Genomic DNA, 23586 nt, shown 5'->3' with positions numbered 1-23586 from the left:
CGGCGGGGACTGCGAGCTCTTTAAGGGCCCGGGCGCGGGGCTCGGCGCCGAGGTGCCCCGGCGCGCCGTGCAGCGCAGCGCCGTCGTGCGAGGAGAGGCCCCGCTCGCGTCCCGGGGCCCGCGAGGCCGCCCTGACCGCCGGGGGCGCGCGCTCCGGCCGCGGCCGGGCCTGCGTCCGCGGCCCGGCTGTGAGGCGGCTGGCCGGCGGGGGCATGCCTCGGCGCCCGCGCTGAGCCCGGCTTGAGCCCGCCGTGCATGGTGCCGCCGCCAGCCCGCCGCCGTCCGCCGTCCGCCGCGGAGCGCGCGCCGGGCCGGGCCGGGCCGCCGGGCCTGTGCCGCCGCCGCGCCGACCATGTCGGCGGCCAAGGAGAACCCGTGTAGGAAATTCCAGGCCAACATCTTCAACAAGAGCAAGTGTCAGAACTGCTTTAAGCCCCGCGAGTCGCATCTACTCAACGACGAGGACTTGACGCAGGTGAGCGGGTGGGGGTCCCGGGGTCGACCGCGAGGCGGAGACCCGGGCCCCGCGCCGGGCGGCCCCCAGACCCCCGGCGGCCCCCTTGGGCTGGAAGTTTCCGGGGGCGCAGTCGCCCCGCTAGGTGCTGCAGGCAGTCGGCCGAGGCGGGCGAGAGTGGCTCGCAGGGGGCGCTGGCCGCCTCCCCCCAGTTCTGACGCCGGTGAGACCACCATCCTCATCTGGAAAGGAGAGCGGACGTTGCCCAGTTCCCGAGGCAGGCGGGGGTGGGGGTGCGTCTGAAGGATCCTGGGGAAAATAAAAACGGAGCAGAGAGAATGTACATGAGTCCTGGGGAGGGTGGTGAAGATGGAGGGGGGGGGGGAGAGGGAGGGAGCGGGAAGTGTATTGATAGAGCCGGGACAAAGGGAAAATCCTCAAGTATGCCGAAAAATAACATCCTTTCCCGTTCCCATAGCCCTGCCGTGTGATTCATGCTTTTTGGGTGACTCAAAAATGCCTGGTTTTTCTTAGGAGGAACAAAGCGCTTGGGGATTGCTTGCTGCTTCGCAGTACCCCCCATAGAGTCTGTTTTAGGATCCGACTTTGACTTCTGCACCCAGAGAGGCCAGGGGAGCAGGACGGTCAGGGTGGACTGTGGGCTTCCCTTCTGTCAGACCCAGCTTGTCCGTTTTCTGAATCATTGTCACTGTCAGTGATGGGAGAGAGGTGAATGGTCCTCAAGTCTGAGGAGGAGGGTCTTGGCGCTTGAACTTGAACTAGAGGGCTTTTTGTTGATGGGAGAGCTGGGGGCTCTTCTCCCCACCCTTTTCTCCCAGCTCTCTTGGTCGCTTGGCTAGGGATGGGGAGACCTGCGTGCCTTCGGCAAAGTCCGTTCACTTCTCACGGCCTTGTCCGCCATATGAGGGCTGTGGACTAGTTCAGCGGCTTCCAAACCTGCATCAGAGTCACATTCTAAAAATACAGAGCCGTGGAGCCCCATTCCTGGAATGATCTAGGAGATGAAGGAATTTGTGTCATAACAGCTCCCTAAGAAGTTGGGCTGCAGTCCCCACTGGCCTTTGGGTACCCCTGCCCTGGTTGCTCCTCTCTGAGCTCCCAGTGTACCAGAGCCAGAGAATCCTCAGGATCCCCAGGATTCTTTGGAGTACTTGGAGGTCTTTGGGCCAAGCAGATTCCTTGGATTTCCTGATCAAGCCCTGTCTGCATCCCCTTGGGCTGTATCTGTGGCCCCTTTTTGCCTCTCCCCCAGTCTCAGTCCTCTTCAGAGCTTTCTCTCATCCCCCGAATGAGGCCAGGGGACCTCCCTTCACATTCCCGTCCGGTGTGACCTAGTTGTAGCCACTCCTTTTGCAGAAGAACCCCTTAGATGGAAAACATTGCTTTGAAGTGTACGGCCTGGCTGTTTTTAATGCTACTTAAGTACTCACAGGGTTTGACTTGTTTACATGGCAGACCAGAGTGGGGTGGCGGGGCCGGGGTTATGGCCTGAGACATGGTGTCTTTCTCTGAGAGCAGAATCCCAACAGCCAGAAAAGACTCCTTTCATCCAAAACCAAAAGCTTAACCAAACACTCATGGCTGCAAAGTCATAGGTTTTTAGGATAGAAGGGCCAGGTCAGTTTGGGAAGAGTAGAACTCAGCTTCCTGCTAAGATGTTCAGGGGTGGGCTTTTAAGGGTGACTCCCGTCTTCTCAACTGGATGCCTTTTTTGGGGGGAAGCAGTTGATGTGGTGATGATGGACTCGGACCAGGAGTCAGGAGACCTTTCTTCTGTCTTCGCTGTCACTTTCAGCTGTGTGACCTTGAATAAGTTCTTTTGTCTCTGTATAGTTTCCTTTCCTTTTCTTTTTTTTTTTTTAATTTTTTTTTTCCAACGTTTATTTATTTTCGGAACAGAGAGAGACAGAGCATGAATGGGGGAGGGGCAGAGAGAGAGGGAGACACAGAATCGGAAACAGGCTCCAGGCTCTGAGCCATCAGCCCAGAGCCCGACGCGGGGCTCGAACTCACGGACCGCGAGATCGTGACCTGGCTGAAGTCGGACGCTTAACCGACTGTGCCACCCAGGCGCCCCCTTTTCCTTTTCTAAAATTTGGGAGTAGGGATCCCTGGCTTACCTCTCTCACCCTATGAAAAGCAAAGAATGGTATCTTATTAAACTCTTAACAATTAAACAAACAAAAATCACCTAGGGAATAGTACACCTGGATTTAGGAATTTTACGGGTTTGGCAAGGGTTGTTCTGAGAGAGTTTTCTGGTTATTCCAGGCAACTCCCAAAATTGGTAGATTGGATGTTTACACCTCATAAGGACTGTTTTCTGGGTCTGAAGCTTAGAGAAACTAGAATAGGATCTGCATATCTGAATTGAATCTGTTAAATTCTTTTTTTTTTTTTTTTTTAATTCTGTTGATTATTAATTGGATCAAGAGAGAGTGTTGCATATTTGGAGTACTTTACTCTTCAACTGTATTCACGGTTCAGTTGTGGATTTTAAAACAGGCCTGAGTCCTCCAGGGCACAACTGGGATGGTAGTTTCTGAAATAATGAGTGGGGTTATTTGTGCAGGGAGAGATTAGGCCAGCCTTCCACCTCCTGGGATCTTTCAGGAAGAAACTGCTCTTGAAAAGAGAAGGAGGGAGACGCAGGGCTGTTGCCAGCAGCGTTAGCTGCTGCTCTCTGCATCCGGCCTCCCCCAGCCTTACTCTCATCCTCTTGGCTCCATTAGAAAACCTCAGCCAATTGGTTCCCATCAGTCTCCCCCAAGGCCCTGCTTCCTGCTGCCCCTCCCTGCCCTCGCTTATTTTAGACCTTCAAGGCTGGAAGATAGATCAGTGATCATTGTGGCCACCCCCCTTTTTAAGGCATTTAGCCTTCAGTCCCCTGTGTTTCTCTATATGCATGTGGACTTGAATACACAGTTAAAACGTTTATTTAACCTAAATGATATATGTATTTAAACTATATATGTATTTGTTCAGGAACTTTTTTTTTTTTTTTTTTTTTTTTTTGCTGCTTAATGATGTGTCTTACAGCTCTTTTCATGGTGTGACATACAAATACACCAAAATTATTTTGCATATTACGCCATCAGGGATGTGCCATAGTTTAACCATTCCCTTATTGATGGACAGCAAGGTTACTTCTGGGTTTGTTACAGCCTGTGAATGCTTCAGCAAACAGTTTTCTAAATGCTTTTGGGTGTGTGTGCGTGCACGAATGCAAGTATTCCTCTGGGGGCAGATAGCTAAAAATAGAATGGCTGGGTTGACATCAAGCACATTGAATTTTTTTTACAGATATTACTAAATTGCCTTCCAAAAAAGGCTGTGTCATACCATTGCCAGGATTGGAAGTTATCAAAACGATTTAATTCTTTAATAATTTCCCTAATTACCTGTGAGGTTAAGCCTCTTTTTATAATATTTATTACATGTGTTTTGTTTCTTATGTTGACTGCCCATTCATATGTTTTTCTGTTGGGTCAATTTCCCTGCCTTCTCCTCCTCCCCCAAACTGGTTTGTAGGAGCTTTCTGTATATATCTTAGGTCAGGGGTCCATGGACTCCCTCTCTAGAAGGCCAGATAGTTAATATTTTAGCAGTGTGGGCCATATGATCTTTGTAGCGACTACACAACTTTGTCATTGTAGGGCAAAAGCCGCAGTGCAAGGCCACTTTAGACAATACGTTAACTAACTGGGGGTATCGCTAACTAACTGGGGGTATCGCTGTTTCTAATAAAACTGTATTTACAAAGTTACAAATACAGGCAGCTGGAAGGATTTGGCCTATAAACTATAGTTTGCTGTCCCCTTCTCTAGATATTAATCTGAACCTGTCATATATTGCAGGTATTTTCTTCCTGCATTTCTCTTTTTCTCTTTTTTAACTGATAGTTTTAAATATGAATGCAGTTAAATTTCCGTGTTTCCTGTTTAGCTTGTAGTTTTAATCTCATGCTTATGAAGGTCTTGTTTTCAAGATGATAAAGTCTCAGATACTTGTACTTCCCCTGTAGTTATTTTTATGCATAACTTTCTAATCCATCAGACTTGTGTTTTAGGAAAATAATTTTGGCCTAAAGCAGAAGCTCTAAAAGACTGTCTTGAATCATCCAGGTAAATTACAGTAAAGGTCTTCTCCAGGTCCGTGTTGGCCAGGATGGAAGGAGCCATCAGACACTAGGGACAGGATATTATTGGAGGTTGATTGGAGGTGGGGATTGAGAAGACGTGGGTGGATAACAGTGCCTTTTACAAAGATTGAGAATAACAGACTGGGAGTAGATTTGTGGGGTGGGGAGGAAACAAAATTAATACGTAAATTTGACCTCATGGGGATGGAGGTCCGGTTTGGTTCTTAGGTGCAATCACCCACTCAGGCAAGTAGGTGATTCGATGAGTGGTGTGGGCTGGGTAGGAATTCTGGAGTCCGGGGAGTGAGTGCAGTCAGTCACTCAGGAAGCCACTTAGAGTAAAACAAGGGAAGCAGGTGGGGAAAGGAGGTGAATCACAGGGGTTGGTGATCAGTGGGACCAGTAGGTCTGGAGCCCAGGGTTCTTGGCTTCTAGATCCCCTTCCCAGCCTTAGTGTGGGTTTCTGGGGTTGGTGGTGGCTCTCGACCTGACGTGATGTCTCATTCTCCTACCGACTTGTACAATTTTAAGCGTGCCTTTTGTGGAAGGAGTCCTGCATCTGAACTTAAGTTCTCCTGCTGTTTTGTTGTGGGACCTTGGCTCGGTTGTTTTCTCTCCTCGGGCCTCAATTTTCCCGTCCGGAGAATGAGGAGGTTGGTCTTGGTCTCCGCCAGGCCCCTTCCAGCCCTCCTGCATCTCCTCTCAGCCCTCTCGGTCTCATGGTGCCCCTCACTGTGCTGCCCTCCACTGCCAGGGGTGCTGGGGCCTTGGGGTGGGAGTCCCAGACACAGGTGGGCGTGCCAGGACTTGGTCTCCGTAAATCATGATTTCCCTTTATTCCTGTGACATTCTTAGAAGTTCTAGGGCCCAGGGGCGCCTGGGTGGCTCAGTTGGTTAAGCGTCCGGCTTCGGCTCAGGTCATGATCTCGCGGTCTGTGGGTTCGAGCCCCGCATCGGGCTCTGTGCTGACAGCTCGGAGCCTGGAGCCTGTTTCAGATTCTATGTCTCCCTCTTCCTCTGACCCTCCCCTGTTCATGCTCTCTCTCTGTCTCAAAAATAAATAAATGTTAAAAAAAAAATTAAAAAAAAAAAAGAACTAGGGCCTGGAACTTCTTTATTTCACTTAACATTTGTCTCATAAGCAACGGGGAGCTTTCATGCTCATCCTTTTCAGAAGATTTATCATTTATGTGCACATTGGTAGAGTGTTTGGCAGGGGGTATGTAAAAATCCCAGACCTTACAAACGGCCAACGAACACAGGAAAAGATGGTCAGTGTCATTAGTTATTATGGAAATGCAAATCAAAACCACAGTGAGGTATTACTGCACCCCCACTAGGATGGCTGTATGAAAAAAGGGATGTTAGTAAGTGTTGGTGTGGATGTGGAGAAATTAGAACCCCATGCATTGCTCATGGGAATGGAGAATGGTGCGACCATTGTGGAAAATAGTTCGGCATTCCCTCAAAAGACTTACCGTATGACCCAGTGATTCCACTCCTAGGTATATCCAAAATAATCAGGAACAAGTGTTCAAACAAATACGTTCATGCGTACGTCTGCGATAGCGATACTCATAACAGCCAAAGGTAGCGGCAACCCAGATTTCCGTCAGTGGGTGAATGGGTAAACAGATTTTGGTATATCCAGATCATGGGCTATTTAGTTATAAAAATGGGACGGAGTACTGACCATGCTGTGATCTGACTGTCGAAAATGTGTTCCATGAAAGAACCAGGCACAAAGATACCACATGGTTCCGTTTACGTGAAATGTCCAGAATAGGTAAATACATGGAAAGGGAAGGCACATTAGTGGTTGCCGGAGTCCTGGGGGTAGGGGGAGAGAGGAGTGCCTGCCGATGGGATTGGGGTTCTCTTTGTGGGAGGTGATGAAATGTTTTAGAACTAGATAGAGATGCTGTTTGCCTAACATTGTGAATGTACTGAATGTCACTGACTCGTTCACTTTGAAATGGTTAATTTTATGTTATATGGCTTTTACCTTCATTTTTAAAACTGAGTGTGCAAGGATAACACACGCACATACGTATCCCAAACCTGCCCTCTGCTCCTTGTGTCACTGGAGTGCATATCTGATTGTGTTTAGGGTCTAGACCTGGGGATTAAACAACTCTTTCTTAAAGGGCCAGATAGTAAAAGCTTTAGGGTTTGGAGGCCAATAGGCAAAATCGAGGAGTTTATGAAGGTACTTCTATAATCAATTAGAATCGTGAAAGCCGTTCGTGGTTTCAGGGCCTTAAAACCAGCTAGTGGCTAGATTTGGCCTGTGGGGTAGACCAGCCCTGTCCAATAGAACTATAATGTGAGCCACATTTGTGGGTTAAAATTGTCTACGTGCCACATTAAAAAAGGTAAAAAGAAATAGGTGAAATTCATTGTAATTCTATCTTATTTAGCCTAACAAATCCAAAGTATTATCCTTTCAACATATGAAGAAGTTATTCTTTTACCTCTACGGCACCTTTTGGTTCAGGCTAGCCGCTTTCTGGGAGCTTTGGCCACACGGGGCTGGTGCTGGCAGTGTTGGACGGTGTTGGATGGGGCAGCCGGGCCCACAGCTAGGCCTTTGAGACCCTCCGGGGAGGCACAGAGTGTAAAGGCCGTGCCCAGGGGGGGCGGGGGGGGGGTTCCTCCCCCTTCGGGGTGTCGTGCCAACAGCCTGAGTTGAGGATTCCTGGAACAGTTCTCTCCTCCTGTTACTCCTGTTTGTGTCCTCCGCTTGGTGTCTCTTGCCAACTTTTGAGGGTTCTTTCTTCGAACGTCACGTCTTGCTGACTCCTTTTAATGGTGTTTGAGAGCTCTGGGGCTCCGGCCCTCACTCTCCCTCCAGAAGCAGAAGGGAGGAGGGTGCCAGTGAGAGCCTGGGGGGTAAACTGGCGTGCCCCCTCCCGGCCCCCTCCCACTGGACGCCGTGACTGCATTCTGACACAGCCCTTTGTATTTGTGAGTGTTTTGCAGCTATATTCTAGTTGCTTTTTTCCCTGTGTTCTAGCCTGCTACTTGACCTTTCTGAGTTCTTTTTCCTTCGCCACACAGAAGGACTACAATCGAAGACCTGTGTTCTATTCTTGGCACAGACGTGCAGGGTGACCCAGGAAGGTCACTTACATTCTCTGAGCCTCGGTTTCCCACCTATAAAGCTGGTGCCCCCATTCTGTGTACGGGGAGTGGTCTACTAATGGAATGGATGGAGGGTGCTGGCCGGGCCTGTGGAGGTTACTGAACCCCCTTTGTGGTAATTAATATTCCAGGAAGCATGCTGACGGCCTGTCGTGTGGGGAATAGTCTTTGTTTGGGCTGTTTCCTGATTACTAGAACCCTGATGCTGTTTAGCTGAAATAAAGAAATTTGACTTGGAATGTTTATCTTTAAATTGTTCCCAAGCTGCCATTTAGTCTTGAAAGAGACCAGAGAGTCTTGCGACGAGGGAAAAGAGACAAGAGGGAGGTAATATCGTACTGCCAACATCTTAATACTGGGGCGGGGGAGGCACAGGAGAGGGGTGGAGAGCGCTGGATGCTGATTTAGAAGTATCTAACCTGAGAAAACGGGCTTTTCTTTTATCCTTAGAAACTCCCTCTCAGAGCCTCACTTTCCCGTCTGAAATGGCACAGTTGGACCAGGTCATTAGTTTTCAAAGGTACAGTAAATCGCAGAGCCTTTCACCCCAAGGAATCTTCTGTGGAAATGCCCTGTGTGAAACAGAAAAAGTGACACGGTTCTGGGTGATACGAGGTTGGAGCCTGGAGCTTGGCCTCTCAGCCACCTCTGCTTCTCACCCGTGGGTCCTCTGGTCATCTCCAGAGGCTGTGAGGGGCAGGTTTGAAAAGTGCCCTAGACTTTGTGGTTCCTCCAGTTTTAGCAGTTTAGGGTTCTGTAGGATCATCTGTGGACAGTTTCACAGCGGCTCCGGCCTGGAACCCCTGAATGCCCAGCTCCCTTTATGTTATCACTTCCTTTGGGGGCAAGAGAGCCAGTGGGTTGATTCGCTGGCATTTTGTCTCTGGAGACTGGAACTGGAATCTTCCAAACCACTCGCTGGTTTTCTCAGTCAGGGTCATCCTAGTTCACTTGAAACCACAGCCTGGTTTTTGCCTGGAGCCTGTAACCCTTCCAGCTCCTTTCTCCCTTTATGTTCAGCTTGATGTTTGCACACGGTGCTGGATAGTGACCTGCCCCGTCTTCGGGGCAGTTTCCAGTAAGATGGGTACATCAGACCCTCCTGAGCCTCCATTGTTTGTTTGGTTGTTTAATCTTTTTTTAACGTTTATTCATTTTCGAGAGAGTGCGTGCGCGCGTCAGAGCCTTGGTGGGGGGGGGGGGGAGGGGGTGGACAGAGAGAGAGGGAGACACAAAACGTGAAGCAGGCTCCAGGCTCCGAGCTGTCAGCACAGAGCCTGATGTGGGGCTCGAACTCACGAGCCATGAGATCGTGACCTGAGCTGAAGTCAGATGCTTAACCGACTGAGCCACCCAGGTTCCCTGAGCCTCCACTGTTTTGCATCGTGTCGTATGCCACAGTCTCGTTCCGCTCTCGGCAGCTTGGTCGTCTGTAGGGGAGGAGATGTTGAGTTTCAGAGAGGTTGGGTTGTCTGTCCGAGGTCATCGAGCTGCCTAGCAATGGAGCTGTGATACGGAACCTGGTTCCATGTGGTTCCCATGCTGCCTTTGTGAGACCAGGAACCTGTCTTCCCTCTTCTTGGGAAGGCCACTTTGACTTGTTCACTTGGTGCTATTTCTGTAGGAGGCTGGGTATTGCAGACAAAAAGCTGTTTAAGGGATTTCTACTTCCTAGCTCTGGGAGGAGAGGCCTGCAGGGGCTGGGTGATTAAACACCCCCCCCCCCCGCCCCCCCCCGCCAGTAATTAAGCAGGTGAGGGGTCATCCCCAGTTAGCAGATGGAGCCACTGAGACCCAGTTCAATGACCTGCCTAGGTCACAGGAAGACTAGTGTGGGTTTTCCAAAGTTCTGTTTGACCTCCCTATGTTTGATAAAAAGTGTTCACCTTTACTATCAGGAACAGGGCCTTGCCCTGACTTGGATTCCTTAGTTGCTGGGGTGCACGGGGGTGAATGTGGGGAGGGCAGTGGTGCAGGACGTCGTGCAAGTCCTAAAATCTTCTCAGCCTTGGGGTGGTCCATGTCCCCCAGTAGGCTGCTGGTCTGTGGCAGTGACCACACCTTTGGCACAGCCCCGAACGGGAAGCACTGTTTTTCCCCCAGAGGCATTCAGAATCAGGAAATCTTGTGTCCTTGGTCTCTGTAGGTCCTAAAACACTGGTTTTAACAGACGGACCGGGGAGGCTTTGTGGCACCCTTTGAGATGCAGCGTTTTACCTCCTACGGGTCCTGGCCGGTAGCTAAAAGGGCCAGAGGAAGGGGGAGCAACTTCTGGGAGTCTCCATTGAGCCACAGAAAGAGTCCACGTCTCCTGGGTCTCCAGGTGCCACACCCAGAGCTTCTCCACTCGGGCTGGTGAGCGACCTGGGGTGCGGGGAGCCTCAGGGCTCCCTGGGATTAAGACGTTCATTTGTTTTCCGCCGGGGACCTGCTCTGACCTAGAAATCTGACACAGTCCCACTTTTCATTTAATGTGCTCACGTAAGGGAATGGAATGGTTGACGGTGGGGGCTTTCAGCTCAGATTTGGGTTCCCGTCCTGGCTCTGTGTTCATGCCGATGGAGCAGGTTTGTCAGAGTTGAAGTGTCTGTGTCCTTCCTCTGAAAACTGGGGTCTATGTATTACCCATGTCTTGGTTGCCTGTGATATTAATGCTGGGAGGTGGTGTAAGTCGTAAGTGCCAAATTTGTAAATGTTTGTGTACACGGGGGGCGCTCAGGAAATTGGGTTCGTTTTCCCAAACGTAGACCCAGAGAGGGGACCTGCCTCCCTGGTTTTGTGGAACAGCTACCCCTCCAGCTGTGTTTCTTGTCTACCTCCACACCCACAGAACAAAAGCCCAGACTGCCTCCTCTCCTGCTGAGCTGCTTGGCACCACCCTAGCAACTTCCTCACGTTAGCCCCTTGGGATTGGAAAGGCCGCAGTCCGTTTGCTTGTGTGGAGTTGATTTTCAGAACATGTTTAAAGTGTAAAGGTTGAACTGGTTTTAAGAATTTGTAGAGGATAGGAAGTGAAGGGGCCAAGTGCCATTAGCCTGAGACTTACTATTAGAGGACGTGGGCTGCTCTAGAGGGCAGTGGCCAGCACAGCAGCCACCTCGGAGCCCCTGCCAAGCTCAGAGAAGTGCCAGGTGCAGGTCCCGTGAATGGCAGTGGCAGATCCTGATTTCAGGAGTCACTATGCATGGAAGTGTCCTGAGTTGTCTTCAACAAGGTAGGGGAGGACTGAGAGAAGCCACGCTCTTGCTGGTGTCCCCGGGACGCTTGTCTAGGAATCAAAGTCCTTGTGCCCCTGGCCTGGTGAAACTGCCGGAGGAGGGTAGGGGGCTGCCCAGGTCTCGTTCCAAATTGATGGGCAGGTGGGTGGGAGATCGGGCCAGGGCACGTCCTGGCCCTTTGGTCACCAGTGTTGATTCACTCACCTCAGCCAGCTGGTAGGTCCTTCCAGTGTCCTCCCCGCACCCCGTCCCCAGGCTTTACAAATCCCACACACTTCCAGGGAGGGAGCCTTCTGCCGAGGGGACCCTTCTATAGGGTCTAAACAAGTAGAAGTGGTTCCTTGTGAGAGCCTCAAACAAGTTCTTCTAACAGGCAGATGCCATCTCTGCAGACAGCCTGCTGACTCTTGGTCCCTCCAGCTCCCTTCCTGCTTCAAAACCTGGTGAGCCTAGGGGTCCTCTTTGGGGGAGCTGGGCCAAGCAGTGTGGCCATGCAGCCTCCCGTGATGTGGAGGTTTTCTTATACTTAAATTGAAGGAGCAGTTGACATGCTCTGGGATGATTTGTTGTGGAGGCGATGGCATTTGTAGCTAACAGTAATTGCTGTGTGCCAGGCCACGGTTAACTCATTTATATTCACAGCGGCCTTATGAAGTAGAGAGATAAGAAACCTGAGCTGGAAAGAGGTCGTGTAACTCGCCCAAGGGCGATACAGTAAGTGGTAGAGCTGGGATGCAAACCCAGACAGTGTGACGCTGGGCCTCCTCCTCCGACTCCTTCCCGTGCTGACCTGAGCGGGGTCAGGTGGGCCTTCTGGACGTTGGGTTTCTGCCCGTGTGTGCTGGGAAGGGTGGGGTTGGAGTATGAGGCTAGGGCTGAACTTATTTAGATTTCCTGTCTCTTTTTTCCTTCCTATCACACTTTCCTGTCCTACCTGTTTCTTAATGGGAAGCGCTGCTTTTTAAGGGAGAGGGTGTGACTCTTTCCTGCAAAGCCCCAGAAATGTGTCCCCACGCATTCTCTAGCATTCCTCCCTTTGCCACAAATGGCGTCATGTTCCAAAAATCCCGCGGCCATGGGCTCCTTGTCAAGACTGAACAGGGAAGAGGTTTTTTAAAATGTCGCTTTCTCCCTCTTCCTCCAGCTGCTGCAATGCCGGGAGGAGCCCTGAGCATGGGCTGGGCTTGCAGGGCATGTGTGTGGGTAGAGGGGTGAGCGGGCAGCTGAGTTGGGACGTGTGGGAGGGGAGAACCGAGAGCAGGCCATCAGCTGCGTTCCTTCCTTCACTCTCTCTGTGCTGAGGATCTAAGGAGCCATGTGTGCGGGTTTTGTTTGGGGTTTTTGTTTTTTGAAGTGAAATTCACATAACACAAAATTAACCATTTTGGAGTGTACAATTTGGTTGCATTCAGCACATTCATAATGTGCTAACACTACCATGCTATAATTTTTTTTAGATGTTTTAAATGTTTATTTTTGAGAGAGAGAGAGAGCGTGTGCACGGGGGAAGGGCAGAGAGAGAGAGGGAGACACAGAATCTGAAGCAGGCTCCAGGCTCTGAGCTGTCAGCACAGAGCCCGACGCAGGGCTCGAACTCATGAACCCCGAGATCATGACTTGAGCCGAAGTCGAATGCTTAACTGACTAAGCCACCCAGGCGCCCTTGCCACTCTAGTTTAAAACATTTTATCGTCCCTTAAGAACACCCGTAACTATTAAGGTGTTACTCCCCACCCCCCGTTTCCAGCAACCACCGGTCTGCTTTCTGTCCTTATGGATTTACCTGTTACGGAAATTTCATCAAAATGGAATCCTAGAATATGTAGTGTTTTGTCTGGCTTCTTGCACTTAGCATGTTTTCGGACTTAATCCATGTGATAGCATGAATCAGTACCTCGTTGTTTCTTTATGGCTGAATAATATTCCAGTATATGGGCATAGCACATTTAGATTATCTGTTCATCTGTAGATGGATGTTTGGGCTGTTTCCACATCTTGGCCGTCGTGAATGGTGCTGTGAACATTCGCATATATGTTTTGTTTGGACATCTCCTTTTGGTTCTTCTGGTTGGAGACTGAGGCGTGGAGTTGCCGGGTCCCCTGCTAATTCTGCTGTGTTTTGAATCAGTACATCAGGCCAGACGCCAGCACTGCAGACTGCCGGGTGGGAGGACGGTGCGCATGGCGCTGCTGAAAGCCCGGTGTTCCTCATTTGTAGGAGTCCAGGGTGGGGAGCTGGGGTACAGGCCAACCCTCCGGGTTGCGGGCACGGTGTGCAGCTTTGACGTGGTGGTAGAGGGGCTGTGTCTGTGCTCAGGGGTGGCTGAGCCACTTTGGGCTTCAGTCTCTCCTTCCTTTCCTTTTTATCTAACCTGAAGATGAGTGGAGCTGCCAGGAAGGAGCTAAGTTGGGGCTTTAATATTGGCGGGAGGGGGCGGAGGAAGCCTGGAAGTTGAAGGCCAGACGACGTAGGGCGCCGCGGGGGTACTCTGCTAGTAAGGTGCATGGGGAGCTGCTGCCTTGGGGCCTCCAAGGGATGTTAGGGGAAATTAGAGGGAAAAGAGCTTATCTGGCCTGTTCACTACTCTGCCATCAGTTTTCAGACCATTTCTTTAGTAGTGGGGCACAGAGCCCCTTGAAATGGAACACAGAACTCAGATGTGAGGGCTAGGAGGAGAGACTGCGGTGTCACCTGTGACACCACCCTTACCAGGCTCCGCCCCACCCCGTGCTCTGCCCTGGCCCCCAAAGCACAAACTCCAGTTGTCTTCACCGTTCGAAAACCACTGATTTACTCTAGCCCCTGCATGGCTGTTTTCTAACAGAGGGCCCCTGGGGGGCTCAGCCGGTCAAGCCTCCGACTCTTGTTTTCGGCTCTGGTCTTGATCTCACAGTTTGTGGGATCAGGCCCCGAGTCGGTGACAGTGTGGAGCCTGCTTAGGATTTTCTCTATCTGTCTCTTCTCTGTCCCTCTTACATGGACTCACTCTCTCTCTCTCTCTCTCTCTCTCTCTCTTCTCCCTCCCACATGGACTCTCTCTCTCTCAAAATAAATAAACTTAAAACATATTTCCAAGTAGATTAAAGTGTTTGATGTATACAGAAGGACGTAAGTGCAGTGTATGTGCAGTGTACGTATGGGACTCCTGAGGAATGCTCAGGTCGTGAACGCTTGGTCGTTCCGGCATCTCAGCCTCCCTTGGCAGCAGGCCTCGAGGGAGAAGACCCACAGTGGGCGTGGCCCCTGTGGAGCCCAGCCCCTTCTCCAGGCCTCCTCTCCTTGGCAGAGGTCTGCCTCACCGAGAGGAAGGTTTCCCTGCCTGGCGTGTGCAGGAGTCTGTTTCATTTCCAGATGGACTGTATGTAACCGCCTCTGCGGTGAGTCTGGTGTGAGATGCGGCCTTTTAAGGTAGTGCTGTTGAGGAGAAAGGAGTCTGAGTAGAAACTTGGAGATGGACTTGAAGGCTCATTTGTGTTTAGGCTGACAGAGAGCCAGAGAAGTATAATCGGGCCAAGGTGACACCTTGAGCAGAGCGCTGAGGGAAGCAGGGGTGTCGTGAGGGCAGGACGGGCCAGTCATTGACCCGAGGATTTGCTGGGGTGATGATTGGCTTGGTCAGTAGTTCCCACACGTTCTGTGTTGGTGACCCTTTATTTAAGCTCTTGATTATTATTATATTTTTTAATGTTATGTTGAGAGAGACAGAGCACAAGCAGGGGAGAGGTAGAGAGAGAGGGAGGCACAGAATCCGAAGCAGGCTCCAGGCTCTGAGCTGTCAGCACAGAGCCTGACACAGGGCTCGAACTCACAGACCATGAGATCATGAGCTGAGCTGAAGTCAGATGCTTAACCCACTCAGCCACCCAGGGGAACGACTGCCACACTTTGAAAATCACCGGTCTGGCCCTTGTGGACCATTTGTTAGAAGGCCGTGATAGGAGTGGCAGTGAGGATGCCTGTCATAACCGGGCTGATGTGATGGAGAATCTGGGGGGGGGGGGGGGGGGGTCGGAGGCAGCCCTGGGAGTGAGGCGTCAGACGTGCAAAGGGCAGAAGGTGATAAGGGGACCACTGGAGACAAGTCCCTGCCCTCTCTAGCAGCAGGCACGTTCCAGGACTGACTCACCCTTACTTCCTGCCACCAAGGGCTCTCTGAAGAATAAACGAAGTGTGGGTACAGGGCATGTGGTAGGGACTCAATGTGAAGAGTATGGGGCAGGTTATATTCTTTTTTTGTTTGTTTGTTTATTTTGAGAGAGAGCGTGCATGTGTGCCTGTGTGAGCAAGGGAAGGGCAGAGAGAGAGAGAGAGAGATGGAGGGAGGGAGAGATAGAATCCCAAGCAGGCTCCCTGCTGTCAGCACAGAGCCCAGAGCGGGTCTCCGTCCCACAAACCGTGAGATCACGACCTGAGCTGAAATCAAGAGTCAGATGCTCAACTGACTGAGCCACCCAGGCACCCTGGTTATATTCTTCTGACTGTACAGACGGATTCTGAGGCTTGGAGAAAGAGGTGGCTTTGCTGTTACATTTCACCACTGCACTCTGCAGCTCTTGGAAAGAAGGGGTCGGAGGCGACTGGAACGTTTTAGGGTAGAGACTAGACTAGTGAGTGACAGGGTTGGGTTCTGCTGTGGGGAGCGAGAGGCGGCCAAGGACTAACAGACTGGCTCAGGTGGTTCTCCTTGAGGCTTTGTCACTGATTTGCCTTGTGGCTGGAAGGCAAGACAACCTTGATCTTTTCATCATCTGTTCACTTAGTGGTGCTTGGTAATTTCTAGGACCCCATCCCAGTTCCTGACCTGGAGCTTTGGACCCATGAGTTGGAGGCATGGCAATGGCCAGGTGGCTCTCCCCCTTTCCCTGAAGATACAGGGATGGGGCTTGGGTCAGAAGTCAGGGTGGAGAGGGAGATTCGGATTCTGTGGTCTCAGAGTGATGATCGGGTCCTGAGCCCTCAAAGCAGGTGGATGGGAAAGGGATTCAAGGGAATCTTGGAGGCCCTCGAGGTATGTGTGACACAATTAGGAGGTTTAAATTTTATTTTTAGGAAGAAGTTTGGATCAACCCTCAGAATCTCGCTCAGAGGAAAGTTACCTCTTCTCTTTGAGGTAATCCTCCTCAGCCAGGCCCTGCCCCTTGGTGTCAGTGGCTGGACAGGAATTTTGATGTCTTTAATGTTGAATAAGGAAGTTATCTCCATGGACTCGGATCTTTTAGGTACACCACCATCTTTGTTATGACTCTACTTTCTATGGCATCTGTTTTTAAAGAAAATATTTTCGCTGCCCCTTTCTTCTCTGCTCGCCGCCCTTCCTTTTGCAGCCCGTCCATGTGGAAGGCCTGCGTCTGTTTCCTTTGAGGTGCTTTCAGCTTGTGCTTGGTCCGTATAGCTAGTGCTACCTGCCCCCGAATCTGCTGACAGGAAGCCCTTTCCAGCACCTCCTTCAACCCATTTTCCTTCTTTTGGCTTTGTCCAGACTTCACATTGATAAGTGGTGTTTACCTCTTTTATCTCTCTTAAAGACGGTTGAAGAACAGTCACCAAATTGTACATGAAGGTTCACAGCCGCCAAGAGGGGGAAACGACCCCAGTGTCCAGCAGCAGATGGGTAGATAACAAAATGTGGTATGTTCGTAAATGGAATATCATTTGGCCATAAAAAGGAGAGAAATACCAGCACATACTGCAACGTGCGTGCACCTGGAAAACATCGTGCTGAGTAAAGGAAGCCAGTCACAAAAGACCACTTGTGATGCGATTGCATTCATACGGAGTGTCCAGAAGAGGCAAATCTGTAGACACAGTGGTTTAGTAGATTAGTGGTTGCGGGGACTGGGGTGGGGGTGGGGAATGGGGGCTTTAGGCAATGATAGCGAAAGAGTACAGGGTTTCTTTTGCGGGTGGCAGAAATCGGGGGCTCTAAAATTGTGGTGATTGAATTGTACTCACTTTTTTAAAAAAAAATTGTACTCTTAAATGGGTGAGTTGCATGGTATGTGTATCATATCTCACTAAAGCCATTACAACAATACCCCAAAACAGATAACTATCCCACCTCATTCTTGGTTTGTGCGCATAATTCATACCTCACTAAACCGTTATTTGACATCTTCATGTGCCATCTTCCTGTCTTCCTGTTGGACATTTGCTATCCATGTGTAGCTAATACCACAGATTCCACCTCTGTTCTCCTCTGTCCTGGTTACCCCAGGTCTCCCTCCGCACACTGAGTGGACAGGGTGGTGGCCCGCGTGTTCCTGCCCGTGTGTGCAGCCTGGTCAAGTATGTGTCAGCGGTGCGGAAGCATTCTGTGCTGAAACCGGCGTGCCGTCCGGTAACGCTTTTCAGAGTCAGGTCGTTGTTTCAGCAAATATTTATTTTACTGTCTTTGCCTCCTCCCGATGCTCCTTCTGATTTGGCCAAAGGGTGGGACTGTCTGCAGATTGTCTAGAGGTTTGGGGTCTCCGAGGTAGCTCTGGAGGAGTGGGCCCCGATGCTCCCGAGCCTCGTGGAGTTCGTGGGATGTGCCCTCTCCTCCCCGAGCCCGTGCTGCCACAACACTGCCAGATAGAAGTATTGTGCCAGGTGCTGTGCATGCCCAGATGTGTGGAAGGTTCTGCTGCATCCTCTGGAAGGAAGGTTGAGCCTCTGCATACGCCAGCTGGCCTTCTTCTGGCCCAGTTCTGTCTGCTTTTCCCGGGCTCACGTCCCTGGCTTCAGTTTCTGAAGTTGGTCCTTTGCTCACTTTTTTTTTTTTTTAGGTTTTTTTTTTTTTTTTTTTTTTAACGTTTATTTTTTTTTGAGACAGAGACAGCATGAACGGGGGAGGGTCAGAGAGAGAGGGAGACACAGAATCTGAAGCAGCCTCCAGAAGCAGGCTCTGGGCTGTCAGCACAGAGCCTGATGCGGGGCTCGAACTCATGAGCTGTGAGGTGGTGACCTGAGCCGAAGTCGGACGCTTAAGCGACTGAGCCACCCAGGCACCCCTCCTTTGCTCACTTCTTAGAGAAGTCTTTCCCAGACCCCTCTTCTCTGCCCCGGTGCCGAGTCCCTTTCCCTTTCTTTGTGCCTTTGTCTCATTGTGGGTCTTCTCAGTGGCTTTGTTATCTTTGCTTCGATGGTGCTGCATCCTGGCTTTTGGCACTAAAGGTCAGTAAACTGTGTTGCTCTTGAGTTTCAGGGTCACATGTCCTGGTATAATTAATAGGGTCTCGACTCTTTCCCCAAATTATCCCTGTTTGAATGGTAAATTACAGGTTTATTTTACTTTCTCTGGGATGGGGAGGAGGTGGGGGCCTGTGCTCACACTTATGTGTTTGCACAGGAGGAAAAGACTCATCCTGCCAGAGAAAACCCCCACAATTTTTGTCCACTCCTAGAACACCTTAACATACCATGGTGCCTGGCCAAGCTGTACGGGTGGCTCCACAGAGGGTGACTTGTGGTTGGTTCATCCCATACTGATGAACTCCTTACAGGTGCCATGCACGCGCAGGCCCTGGGTCTGTCTGTAGAGATGTCTGGGGGTACACCCTGTGTGATGTGCTGGTCAGGACTAGACCCTCTGGGAGAATACCCAACTTGGGAACTTGCTTCCTGTTCAGATGGCTCCAGCCTTCGCTTTTTTTTGGAAGTGGCTTATGACTTGGAGCAGTGTGGAGTGGTTATAGGCCGGATAGGGGGCCACGTGGTCTTGGCTCTCACCCTGCTTAGACAGGTCGCTTCATCTTCCTGTGCACTTCGGTTTCCTTGAATATAAAATGGAGGTGATAATGGTACGTACCTCACAGGTTTATTGTGAAGATCAAAGAATACAAGAGAACGTCAAGGGTGTGGAGCAGTGACCAGCCTCGTAAGCTGTGAAGGTTAGCTCTCGTGACAGTGAGAAGCAGGACAGATGTGACCAAGCCAGGAAACCGATGGGCATTTTAAATAGACTCTCCATTGTGCTTGCTCAGATGGAGTGTGTGTCCTTCAGGCCACGTACTTGCCGCCATCCTGCCAGCTGGGGAGCAGCAGTGTTTTTTCACGTGGAAGCCCAGGATTTCACCCTGGTCCCTGCCCGGGGGTCTGATCACGTTGAATCACTTGGCATGGCTATACGATTGTGAGTATCTTAGTGGTGGCTGATTGTTCTCCGCTGACTTTCACAGGCAGATGACAGGCCCTAGAAGCCCGTGCTGGCAACCAATGGTGCCCACATTGAGTTTGGGTTCAGAACTGAATGGCTGGAAAGCAACACTGTGGTATTCTCTGGAGCTTGAGACCCCATAGACCCCATGGACAAGTCTTAAGAGTTCCAGCATCGTTTGGACCACAGGGCCTTTTGGGGGACAAGTGTGTGTGTGGCCTCTCAGGCGGTCTGTAGTGATGGCTGGCACCTTCACTGATGATGGTTGGCCCTGGCAGGTTTGTTCTAAAAGAGAAGCTGTACTTGCCTGAGGGCTTTGACCCTAGTGGGCATGGTCAGAGTTGTGTGCTAACTCCCCTGGCCTGGGCTGGGCAGGTGGGCACATAGGACACAGTAAGGTCTTGGCAAGGTTAAGGCCTGAGACTGGCTGATATGTGCTCACTTCTCCTTTTACTGACTTAACATCTAAATGTCTCAGTGACCTTGAAATCTCCCTTGATTTACAAGCTTATAAAGATGGCCAGAAGGCTGCTACCCAGGCATCATTCTCCTTTTAGAATCAAAATGCAGAATATTAAACAGCCTGTTTACCATGAGTTTGGAAGTTTTCACAGAAACTCTTTTGGGGGAAAAAAAGGGCAGGGAACCAGCCTCAAAACTATAGATGTATTAGCTGTAATTTGTACATATTCTGCCCATAAATTTTTTCGTGAATCCTCTACCAAGGGCCATTTGCCCCCAGCTCATGCTTGAGTGCAGGTCCCCATCCCCCACCTTTGGCCCAGAGAAATCTTTGCCCCATGAATTTCCCCTAAAGCTGGAATACTGGCCGCCACAGAGACGGATCCTTCTTCAGGACTGTGGGACTTTGCCTCTTAAAGAACTTTTATGACTACGGTCACTGTGCTTGGAATTCAGGCATTTAGCCTGGTATGGCAGAGCCTGTGTGGGAATTTGTATGCTCTGCCCCTGCCCTCAGAGTCAGGAGTCCTGGGGTCCCTCTGGACTGGTCTCAGATATTCTGCAGTCCTGCCCATCACACTCTTTTGGGATCCCCATTCACCGCCTCCACTGTGGGGCTCACTCTACTGAGTGCTGCTGGTCCCCAGGCACCACCCCCCAGTTTGGTTTGAGTGCCAGCTGTGTGCACAGCCCTGTGTGGGTGCTGGGATGTATGTCCCTGACTCTGAGGCATTGATTGTTCAGTGACCCAGGGTGTGTCAGTGTCTGATAGAAATTTTTAAAAAATGGTATGGAAAATATCTGTGTATTTTTCTATTATTGTAGTGATGAAGCTGAGATTCACAGAGGTAATGTCTTGCCCTGGGCCACAACAGCAACTGAGTCATGGAACTAGGACTTAAACTTGGGCCTTCTGGTTCCCAGGCCAAGGTCTTCACACTAATTAACCAGAGCTGTCAGGTCATGCCATTGGTGGAGAGCGGAGGGACTCCCTAATCTCACCCACTTGTTTTGCCAGGAACAGTCAAATGCCACCCCCCACCCCCACCATTTTTTGGAAGATATTCTGCTGGTACTATATCGGAAATCATGCATGCACAGTCAGGCAAACCTCTTCCCCTCCCTTGAAAAAGTAGTATCTCGTAAGTGCTATGTAGTATCATTACCTAAAAAAAACGGTAGAAGCAAACACCAGCAGTCAACAGAATGAATAGCTGTTTTCTCATTGGCTCTCAATCTTTCTCTGTCCTTATTATGCATTTTGTAATAATAGACCACATCTTTACATCCTACCCTGGATGCTTGTTCACATGCCTGGTCTCCTTCATTAGACCAAGAGTCCCTTGGGCAGGGACTGTGTGCATGTCATGTTTTTATCTCTGATACCTTGAGTGATTCCACCTTGACTGATTCCAGCTTCACAGCATCTCCTGGGAACATTCTCCTGAACACCTCCAGAGGGTGCCGGTCACCCAGGAGACAGATGGAATGAAGCCACCTGGCCCTATGCAGGAAGCACTGGCTTGATGGAATCCCGCGGGTACATACTCTCAAGGGTTTCTTGAATTCCTCATAGTTATTTACAGTTAATGCCTGTGTAATATTTTCATGAGTTGATAATCAGCATTCATTTAGCCGTTCCCTTGTTGGACATTGAGTTCCTCTTACTAAATCATGAGGGGAACTTTTTGTTTCTCTGTGTTATTTCTTTAGGCTTAGTTTCTGGCCCTGGGGTTGCTGGAGCACGGAAACGCCGTGGTTCCCGCCACAGACGGCCACGCGGCCGCTCTCGGAAAGTGCCAGGTTCTCTGCAGTGCTTCTGCCTTGTGTCTTTGCCAGCGTGGCACACGCGGCAGCAAGACTGGAGATGGGATTCAGAGAAGGGAGAAGTGCCCTTGAAGTTCAGCCTGTCTGCCTGCCCTGCAGCCTGCTGGCTGTCCCCAGGGTTAGGTGCTGAGCAGAACCGATGAGCAACCCGGGAGCTCCGAGTGTAGAGGTTGGAAGTGTGGACTGAGCTCACCCAGGTCTTGGCTGGGAAGGCCTTACCAGCAATGCTCAGTTCTCGGCCGTGTGGTGGCGACTGGTGAGTCCACTGCGTCATTCACATACCTGTTTTTTCAGTCACCGCAGCCCTGCTTTGTACTGGGTGCTGTGCTAGATGGAGGCGGGATTCCTGTCTGCAGCGAGCTGAGGTGTTGTAAGAGGGAAGGAACGTGGACGGCTTGGGGTCGGGAGATTTGGAACCTGGGAGGGTGAGCAGAATGGGGCAAAGAGCCCTCTACACAGAGAACTGCTTGTGCATTAGCCCAGAGGCCTGGAATATTTTTCTTCCCCCTGGGAGGTGTAAGTATAACAGAGCAGTTCAGAGAAGGGGGAGGTGGCAGTGTCCTGGATTAATGGCAGCGGCAGCCACAGTAAGTTCTCAGTAAAAACACTTGGCTTTGGGTCAGTTCCTGTACTTGAAGGGGGTGTGGGATTTTGAGGGGGCCTGTGTAGGGGACAGAAAGGGAACACCAGACCATAGAGGGCCTTCAGGAGGATGGGATGTTATCAAGGGCAGGGAAGGGTGGGACCCACGTTTTTGTATCCACAGTTTTGGGTGCTCGCTCTCCGGTGTCATATTGTGCAATATGTCTGACTGCCTTTCTCAACACCACGTACACTCAGGGTGGGTGAATCTGAGGACAGGAAAAGCGAGGTTAACCACCTGTTAGAAATCCATCACTGACTTCCCTGCTCTTTTAGCCTCAGACAGGCCACGTGTTGCCGAAAGCCGAGCATGTAATGTTCTGGATGCCTTGGAGCTGATTGTGATCGGACGGCTGTGTCCAGAGGCCTGTATGTTTCTGGGAAGCATCAGTGTGGCAGCTTGACAATGCTGTGTAAAGCAGGCCGGGACATTTGCGTCTTCCGCTGCCTGTAGCCTGCCCACTTGGCCTGAGTTGAGATAGTTGGGCTTTCCCTGATGTAACCCAGAACTGCCCGGAGGATGGTGAGAGGGAAAGGGGCAGAAGACCCTCGCCATGGTCAAGTAGACAGGCCCAAGAGGGCGTACGCATGTGGGTGTGTGTGGCCTCCGGGAGAAGCTTTGGAAAGGCCACTGGAGCTCGTGCAGCACAGCTGAGGGCCATGGAGGACCATCCTGGCTGGGGAAGACCCTTGTGGACTACAGAGGTCTTCATGGCTGGAGCCTTTGTGCTCTGGGGCTGTGGAGGGTCTCTTTCCAGGGCTAAATGCCTGTATGTGGGTGGAGGGGGAGTATGCAGGAAGTAACAGGTGTGTCTATTTTTTTTTTTTTAATGGAAATTTTTATTTTGAGATAAATGTAGTTTCCCATGTAGTTGTAACAAATAACACAGAGCAATCCTACCTACACTTTACCCAGTTTTCCCCAGTGGTGACATTGTAAAATTATAGTACAATGTCAGAACCAGGATATTGACGTTGATGGAGTCAAGATGCAAGGCATTTCTATCCCTGCATGTCCCTCACAGTCAAGCCTCCTGCCCTCCCTCTACCACTGTCTCTTAACCCCTGGCAACCATGAATCTGTTCTCCATTTCTATAAATTGCACATTTCAAGAATTTTATGTAAATGGAATTAACATAACATGTAGCCTTTCAGAACTGTTCCCCCCCCCCCCCCCCCGCCACACCCATCATAATTCTTTGGAGATTCACCCAGATTGTATATATCAAGTTTGTTCCTTTTTACTGCAGACTAGTATTCCGTGGTGTTTATGTACCAGTTTCTGTTTCTGTTTTTTTGTTTTTGTTTTAAGTAGGCTCCACGCCCAACTCAGGGCTTGAACACACGAGTCTGAGATCAACACCTGAGCTAAGATCAAGAGTCGGAGGCTTTAACTGACTAAACCACCTGGGCGCCTCTGTACCAGTTTCTTTTACCAACCATCAGAAGGACATCTGGTTTTCCAATTTTTGGCTATTACAAATAAAGCTTCTATAACCGTTCATAAATGTACAGTTTTTGTGGGATGCAAATTTTTATTT

The 23586-nt window shown here is 50.5% G+C and overlaps 1 protein-coding gene across 6 annotated transcripts in view; it reads left to right on the top strand.

Moving 5' to 3' along the window:
* Nucleotides 1-267: 267 nt before the first annotated feature.
* Nucleotides 268-23586, top strand: part of MPRIP (myosin phosphatase Rho interacting protein) — a 154019-nt gene continuing 130700 nt past the window's right edge. For 4 of the 6 annotated variants that reach the window (XM_047832870.1, XM_047832867.1, XM_047832868.1 and 1 more), the window contains exon 1: nt 268-475. In XM_047832870.1, coding sequence (XP_047688826.1) covers nt 353-475 — 123 coding nt within the window. In that variant the 5' untranslated portion in view covers nt 268-352. The remainder of the gene's footprint in view (nt 476-23586) is intronic. The other 2 variants (XM_047832871.1, XM_047832872.1) reach the window with 1 other exon arrangement.

This window comes from Prionailurus viverrinus, chromosome E1 (genome assembly GCF_022837055.1).
Source record: "Prionailurus viverrinus isolate Anna chromosome E1, UM_Priviv_1.0, whole genome shotgun sequence".
Lineage (NCBI taxonomy): Eukaryota > Metazoa > Chordata > Mammalia > Carnivora > Felidae > Prionailurus > Prionailurus viverrinus.
Note: the sequence above shows the minus strand (reverse complement) of the source record. Positions and strands in the feature narration are given on the sequence as shown.